Here is an 8,278-nt window from a genome sequence, read left to right as displayed (position 1 = left end):
CGTTTCACCCTAAACGGATGTTGACATTCGTTGACGGATAATCAGATCAGTTTAAGGGTTTAGGTTATTTTTAACTGTAAATTACTTACCCGGCGCTCACGTATCTCCTTCCACCACCACGCCTTCAACCACCACGTTGCAAACACGATTACGGAGAAAGAGAAGAAGAATTTTGTACAGCTTTCAACGATTCTCACGCCAACGATTCTCACAAGAAAAGAGAGCACAAAAAGAATTTGAAAAACCAACGAGAGAGAGCAGAAACGAGAGAAAGAACATAACGTGAGAAAAAAGTTAGGTTTTTTACTGTAGATATTAGAATTAAAATTAATCTATAAATTAAATTTTATGTAAGGGTATAATAAGAATATAAAAAAAATAAAATATAAATAGAAAAAAAAAAGATAAAAATGGGATGGGGAGGTGGAGGTCCAAAGAGGCAGAGAGGTGCAGGAATTAACGCCCAATAGAGTAACATGAACATTTAAAACTGAAAGCGATATTTGTTTTGGAGTGTGACAATTACTACTTATTAAGCTTAATTAGTCAACATAACAATTATTACTTCACTAATTTATTTGGCACACACATATTATACAATTGTCGCTATAAATGGTTCATATTTTAAATCTCTGTTTTCTAGTAATTGATGATTAAGTTAGATATTTTTGTAGTTGTTGATACATGCCCAACATAATATAATAGGGTATAGAAATTGTCCAAGAAATAGACCTAGTTTGAGGAAGATAAAAACAAAAGAAAAAGGGTTAAATATGTTTTTAGTTCCTGTACTTTGGAGCGATATTGGTTTTAGTTCCTCTTTCAAATTAAGGTACAATTTAGTCCTTCAACTTTAGAAAACTCTGGTTTTAGTCCTTTTTACCAAATTTTTTTAACTTTATTTGTTGTTTCAAACGCGTTTCTTAGTTAACATTGAAGCAAAAATGTGTCAAATAGTGTAAACAACCAAAATGCTATAATGAAACGTGTTTGAAGCAGCAAATAAAGTTAAAAAAAAATTGGCAAAAAGGACTAAAACCAGAGTTTTCTAAAGTTGAAGGACTAAATTGTACCTTAGTTTGAAAGAAGGACTAAAACCAAAATCGCCCTAAAGTATAGGGACTAAAAACATATTTAACCCAAAGAAAAAATGGTTTTGAATAATAATAATATAATAAAGAGCATACTATTTTTTTTTTCATTCAATCATCATGTTTCACCATTACAGTCATGATAATTTTTTTCTATATTATTGATTAGAAATTAATTTACAATATAATAACTATAAAATTAATATTAATGACAAATTTAAACTCAGACTCATAAATCAATTATAAATTTTATTGATAATATATTTTACCTATCAATAATTTTTAATTTATAAAATAATATTTAATTTAATTAATAAAGTCATTAATTATTTTTATTTATAAATTAATTATTATTTAATTATTTTTTAATAGTAATGAGTATTGTGATTATCTTCTAATTCAGAGTTGGATAATTATATAAAAATTAGATAAATTTTGATCAACTCGGTTAAAAAAATAATTATATATTTGATCCCATTTGAACTATTTATACCTAATTTAAGTGGCGCATGAAATTTCTACTAATTCTTTGAATTAAAAATATATAATTTAAATAAACATTTAATTCTATTTGAAATTTCAAATTTTTTCAACTTGACACTTAATTTTTAACTTTTATCTGTAAAAAAAATTATATTAGAAGTATTTGGACTAGTATAACTTCTATATATGCAAAAAAGTAGATATAAAAGGTACATAAAGTCATAAATTTGTCCATGTTGGCATAGATTGAATGCTAAAAGTATTGATATATAGTATATGAAGATAAAATTTAGGCTTAATATTATTATATGTCCCAATTTTAGTTGGTTATGTTTGAAATGGTTCTAATTTTTTTTTCCTGTTCAATGTAATTTTAAAGATCGTAATTTATGTTCAATTTAGTCCTTTTTGTAAACGTCGTTTAAATCGTTAACGACCAAATGTCTAAATGTGCAATTAGAGAGTGAAATGTCATGTATTGGTTGACGTGAAGTCCTTAAGGGGTAGTGATGTGAATTTATTATTTTTGAAACTCTATTTGTGATATTAGGGTTATTCTTTTCAAAATTAAATTAAGGGTATTTAGTTCTGAAGTTTTGATCGTGGTTTGGGAGGGAAATCTACAAGATTGGGAAGAACACCAGTGACGTGTCGTTCAAATTGGAAGCATTCATTTTTGGGAAAGTTAGGTTTGCGTTCCTAATCTATGGTTTAGGGTAATCATCTCTAACATTTTCTGGAACACTGTATAATGTGGAAAATTTTTCGTTTATGAGTGTTAGATTTTGGAAAAGTTGGATTTTTTTTTTTAACATTTATGTAAACAGTTTAAAGCATTGTTGTGTAGCGTATTATAATTTCTTGTGTAAAGGTCATTGTCGCTTTTTTGTCTTTGGTTTTGGTTTTCCATAGCGTTTAGCAGTTACTTTTAGCGTTTATATAGTGGTCCCATACCAATAAAGTTCATTTACTAAGCTTGCGTTTGGGATGTCTGAGGAGAGGTTTAATGTTGTGGTCCACCATAGTGGGACCCTAGGAAAGGATATTCCTTTTCGATATGTTGGTGGGGAAATGACTTATTGGAGTGTGGTCCCTGACAAATGGAGTTATTTCGAAGTGGTAGATGCCATTAAGGACTTGGGGTATATTAAAGTGATTGAAATATTTTATTGCGTTGAAAATATTTTGCATAAGTTGGTTGATGACAGAGATGCAATGAACATGGTAAACGTTGCCAAGTATTTTGGGGAAGTTCACTTGTTTATGGTTCACGGTGTGGATGATGAGCCAGAGGTTGTTGAAAATGAAGTAACTGAACAAGTTCTTTTGCTCTGTCATGAAAGTTTAGACAGTGGAGAAGATAGCCACGTAGGTGGGGGTGAGGATGAAGTGGAGTTGCGGGGTTTGGATGAAGTGGAGGTGCAGGGTTTGGATAATGAAGTGGAGGTGCAGGTGCATGGTATGAAGTGGACGTGCATGGTTTAGATGATGAAGTGCAGGGGGAGGAGGAGGAGGAAGTAAAGGTGGAGGATGAACAACAGGTGCAGGGAGAGGGGGAGGAAGAAGTAGAGGTTAAGGATGAACAACATGTGTAGGGGGAGGAGGATATAGAGGTGAAAGACATGGATGAACAACACATGCATGTGGAGGAAGAAGTACACATTGAAGATTTTACTTCAAGTGTGTCGGATGATGCAGTGGAGGTGCATGGTGAAGTTCGTGAAGGAATATTTGATGAAGGACAAGGGGATGAAGGACTAGTGGATGTTGATGTAAATGTTGATGAACTACTAGTGGACAATATAGAAGGGGCTGTGTCAGTGGAAGTTAATGAAAATGAAGAAACAGATTATAGTGCACATAGCCAGAAAAACCCAAATGACAAGGGGTTGTCTGATGATGAATGGGACTTAGATTTTTTGGTAACTCCAGAAGAAAGTGGAAGTGAGGATGCATGTGATGAAAGATAAAGTTTTGGTCCATTTGGGACATTCGTTATGCAAAAGAGTATGTCAGAATACAAGTAGGAAGTGGGAACAAAGTTCAGGGATAAAAATGAGTTTATGAAGGCTGTTAGAAGTTATGCAGTACATGTTGGGAGGAATTTGAAGTTTATTAAGAATGATAACAGAAGGGTACGAGTGAGATGTTTGGGTGCCCAAAAACGTTGTCCATTGATGGCTTATTGTGGGCATTTGGAAGGATGTAGAACATGGCAATTGAGAAAAATATTGAATAATCATACTTGAAGTAGGCAATTCAACATTAAAATGATGAATGCTAAGTGGTTGAGTGACACATTAGATACTTCACTACATGAAAATCTCAATTTGAAGATAAATGAAATACGGTCAAAAGCTTTGAGGAAATGGAATACCAATGTCACAATTTCTAAAGCTCGTAGGACAAAGATAATAGCATCATGCAAAGTTTAAGGTAGTTGACAAAATCAATTCATAAGAATATATGACTATACACATAAATTATTGAGATATAACCCTGGATCAACAGTAAAAGTTAGAGTAAATAGTGACAATGGTGAAACAGAATTTCAAAGATTTTATTTAAAAGTTTACAAGATTAACTTCGTCTCTTGTATGTATTTATTATTCATGTATAATTAATACATGTAAATAATTATACAATTAATACTTGTAAATTAATATTCGTTTTATAACGGTATAATTAATACTTGTACATATTTAATATTCATTTAACATACAAAAATATTTTAATATTTATTTATAAATAATTTAGGTGTTGATTAAAAAAAATTAAAATTAAAATTTAATTTATATTTTATTAAATTAAATTTGATCAAAATTAAAATAATTTATATTTTATTAAGTTATATATAAATCAAATTAAATTTTAATTTATATTACATGTTATATTTTTTTTTAATTTCATTTATATTTTATTTTAAAAATATACCTTTTGAATATTTTTATATATTTATTGATAATTTTAAAATATTCATAAGTATCTTTTAAATGATATCCACAATTAAAGAAATAAGTAATGGATGAATTTTAAAGCTCTAAGTAAGGATATATATATATATATATGCCAATAGTATATATACTTCAAAATTAACCCAGAAAAATACTACTATGTCTCAATCAAACACCAATTATAGATAACACGTTTGAATTTTTCAGCATTGTAATTACATTAATACCTACACAACAAAAAATAACCAAGTGTTCCAAAGATGCTAAAATATTATTTTCCCATTTGAGCGTCATCTCTTGTTTCCTAAAAAGAACTCAAAGCTACAAGTAATTCTTATGCTTCAAGTTATTTTATGTTTGTTTGGTGTTTTGTACAAACATTGGTTGTTGCAAAATCTATTCCTTTTTTTAGTATTTTATCTCATTTTCTACCATCTTTATTTTCAACACTTTCTTCAACATTTGGGCATTTTGAGTGATTTGTTACACACCAACCAATGATATATATATATATATATATAGTTAGGATAATGATATTTAGACAACATTTTTTTTACAACATTTGAACATTGATTACATGTCAATATGTGATTGGTCAAAAATTACTCCATAATCAATAATAATAATCATAAACACTATTGAGGAGTAATTTTTGACCAATCACAGATTGACACGTAATCAATGTTCAAATATTGTCAAAAGAATGTTGTCTAAATATCATTATCCAGTTAGTTAATGTGTGATTTCAAATTTATATCAATAAATGGTTTATATAATTAATAATTTAATTTAGTTTAGGACTAAAATAAAGCAATTAAAGACAGTTATTATTATTTGAATTTTTGTATAAGTTTTTCCTATGGTATATTTAAATGAACTTCTTCATTATAAGCTTCTTTTATGGAAAAGTGTGAAAAAAAACTTGAAATGTATTTTTTCATAGATTAAAATTAGTCCATATAGGATCTAAATTGTATTATCTAATTCATATATATAATTTTTCTAACTTTTTAAATTGTAAACAAATTAATTTTAACTCAATGGATTGTCAATTTTATTTAAAGTTGATCCACTTGTCTTAAAATGGTCTGACTATTGTTGATGCTTTTGTCTTGAAGGAAGTTTTGGGTTTATTTTAATTTCAAATAGCTGATGTAGACATTTCAATAATTAAGATGATGTATTATTTGGAATTTAACACATTGTTTAGTATTTTATTTTTTCTTCAAGATGACCTTATGTTAAAACTTATATGTGAGTGCATATCTCACCTACACTTAAACATAGATAGGTATGAAGGACTGTGTTAGAAGTCTCATATGTGAATGCATATCTCATTTTATAAGTTAATTTTATGAGATTGAATTAGACTTTCACTTCTTAATATGATATCAGAACCAAGTTAAAACCTAATTTTTATTTATCAAATCATTCATTAAAAATATATATATATATATATATATATATATATATATATATATATTAGAAGTTGATTTTGCGAAATTGAATTAAAATATTCAAAATATTTCAATTATATATAACATTATTTCTTGTTAATAAAAAAAACAAATGATGATATATTTCTAAAGTTAGGTTAGATATTTTTGAAGATATTTAGTCTAAAAAATACCACAGGTCTTAACTATTATAATTTGAGGTACATATGTCATTCTAAAGTACAACATATAAGGACAATGTTGACTATTCTCCTACACTACAATTAATTATGGAAATTATGAAATATTTACAAAAATAATAATAAAGTAGTCAAGGAGTTGAAAAAACCCAATCAACTCAACAAGAATTATAAAAAGAGAAAGAGAAAATAAAGTCAACACATGAATGCCTCCTGAAAATAGTGATGCACATATTAAAGCCAAAATATAGAAAGAGCTACAATAATTAAGCTCTTAAGGCACCACCTATATGAGGACAAAAGTTGAGCCCTCAATAACATATCTACACCCTGATACTGTCAAGGTTTGTGAAAAAAGAGGATAACATTCAATTATTAATCAAAATTTTAAGTATTAGTATATTCAGTAAGACAAATATCATATTACAAAAATCTTCACTAAAAAAAAAATATAAAAATGTGTCTTATAATATAGTATCTAAAATTAAAGATTTATCTTAGTAACTATGTTAGGGAGGACATAGCATGAAGATTTGACATTATTTTTTTAATTATCAACTTCATACTTATCCTAAGAAGAAAAGTAAAACAGTGAAAAATCTAACAAAATAACTAAAATAATTTATATAATATGAAGAGCACATCTACCAAAGAAGAAGAAGGTATTCATTCTCATTTATTTATCTGATAACAATTACCGACACATGAACAAGATCAACAAAAGTAATTCATTCAATACTACATTACCATTTTTACTTTAAAAAATACTAAATTTGAATACAGGTATAAATTTGTGAGTTGTGTAATTTTTATTTTTAGGATACGTGGGATAGAAAGTTGTATTGTAACTTTCGTTTTCCTGAGATAGTTTATAACATTTAGAAGCAGAAAGAACAGTACAGGAAGTACAAAGTCAAATGTAGGAAAAACAGTTTTGGCATACAATAAATACTTACCTTTGTTGTACTTAATTAATTATTAAAAAAAATTGTTTAAAAAGAAATGATTAGATTGAGAAAAGCATGACGAAAAAAAAAACACCTGCAGGTATAAATATGTTTATCTTGAGAAGCCTCATATGGAAGGTCGAATGAAGTTGCCATTCTTAATCTAGAAAGCACTTAATGCATTGAAAACACTGGCTACCAAGTTCACAAAAGCTCTTTTCAATATTCCTATAAATTCAACCCAAACCTTATTCTATCACACACCTCATATCAGATATATAACATACCTTAGAATATAAAACATGGATTCCAAGAACATGGCAAAGAAGACCATGAAGAAGACCAAGGGTCGTCAGAAGATTGAGATAAAAAAGATGAGCAACGAGCATAACCTTCGGGTGACGTTCTCCAAGCGTCGAACTGGGATTTTCAAGAAAGCCAGCGAACTTGCTACCCTCTGTGGTGTGGACATTGCTGTCATCATGTTTTCACCGAGTAACCAGGTTTTCTCCTTCGGAAGCCCTAATGTGGATCCTGTTATCCAACGCTACACAGCGCAAGGTCCACCTCCGCTCCTCACGCTAGACCTGAACGAGGCTCACAGCACCGTGGACGAGGGAGAACTCCATGCGCAACTCAACAACTTGTCCGACCAGATGGCGGCGGAGAAGAAGCATGAAGAGGCTCTGAAACGTCTGATGAAGGATGTGGAGGAACACTCGTGGTGGGCCATGCCGATGGATAGCATGAACGATGCGCAGCTAGAGAAGTACAAGAAGATGTTGGAGGATCTGAAGGAATGTGTGAATGAAAAACGTGAGAAGCTCCTCCTTCAGACCACTTTTTCTTACAACTCACCGACTCAGTTTCTCACAGGTGGAAACAACTCCTTTTCCAATGTTGATAACTCTGAAACTATACATACGCCATTGTCGTTGTAGAAGCGCATGACTTTTGTGTGATTGACGGGAACATTTTGTGGCAACTTTTTGTACGGATTACGTGAAAGACCTTCTGATGTGATGCCCTATTTTAATTCTTAGTATCTGTTTGTTTAACTTTTGTTGCAGGACATGGTTAGGATTGATATACCTAGGATTCTATAGTTTTCGTGGTCTTGAATAATCTTCATCAAGTGTTGGTGAAGTGTGTTTTCTTTATGTGCAG

At 29.8% G+C, this 8,278-nt stretch overlaps 2 protein-coding genes across 2 annotated transcripts; both read left to right on the top strand.

Annotated features, from left to right (window-relative positions):
• The first annotated feature begins 2,645 nt into the window (after positions 1–2,645).
• LOC106763666 (protein Ycf2-like) lies at positions 2,646–3,169 on the top strand. The gene is made up of 2 exons (XM_014647833.1): positions 2,646–3,026; positions 3,074–3,169. The coding sequence occupies exons 1-2, from the start codon at positions 2,646–2,648 to the stop codon at positions 3,167–3,169; spliced, it is 477 nt and encodes a 158-aa protein (XP_014503319.1).
• A 4,244-nt stretch (positions 3,170–7,413) lies between these two features.
• Positions 7,414–8,052, top strand: LOC106763665 (agamous-like MADS-box protein AGL62). The gene has a single exon (XM_014647832.1). It carries the CDS (start codon positions 7,414–7,416, stop codon positions 8,050–8,052), a length of 639 nt encoding a protein of 212 aa, XP_014503318.1.
• Positions 8,053–8,278: the final 226 nt, after the last annotated feature.

The sequence above is a fragment of the Vigna radiata genome, chromosome 6, assembly GCF_000741045.1.
Source record: "Vigna radiata var. radiata cultivar VC1973A chromosome 6, Vradiata_ver6, whole genome shotgun sequence".
In the NCBI taxonomy this organism is placed as follows: Eukaryota; Viridiplantae; Streptophyta; class Magnoliopsida; order Fabales; family Fabaceae; genus Vigna; species Vigna radiata.
The sequence above is the reverse complement of the archived record's forward strand: the minus strand, read 5'-3'. Positions and strand labels throughout refer to the sequence as shown.

Bases quoted from the DNA above. Each gene is read 5' to 3' on its own strand.
- LOC106763666 (XM_014647833.1), top strand. From the start codon at position 2,646: ATGACTTATTGGAGTGTGGTCCCTGACAAATGGAGTTATTTCGAAGTG. The intron at 3,027-3,073 runs GTGCATGGTATG...GATGAAGTGCAG, and splicing joins ATAATGAAGTGGAGGTGCAG to GGGGAGGAGGAGGAGGAAGT.
- LOC106763665 (XM_014647832.1), top strand. From the start codon at position 7,414: ATGGATTCCAAGAACATGGCAAAGAAGACCATGAAGAAGACCAAGGGT.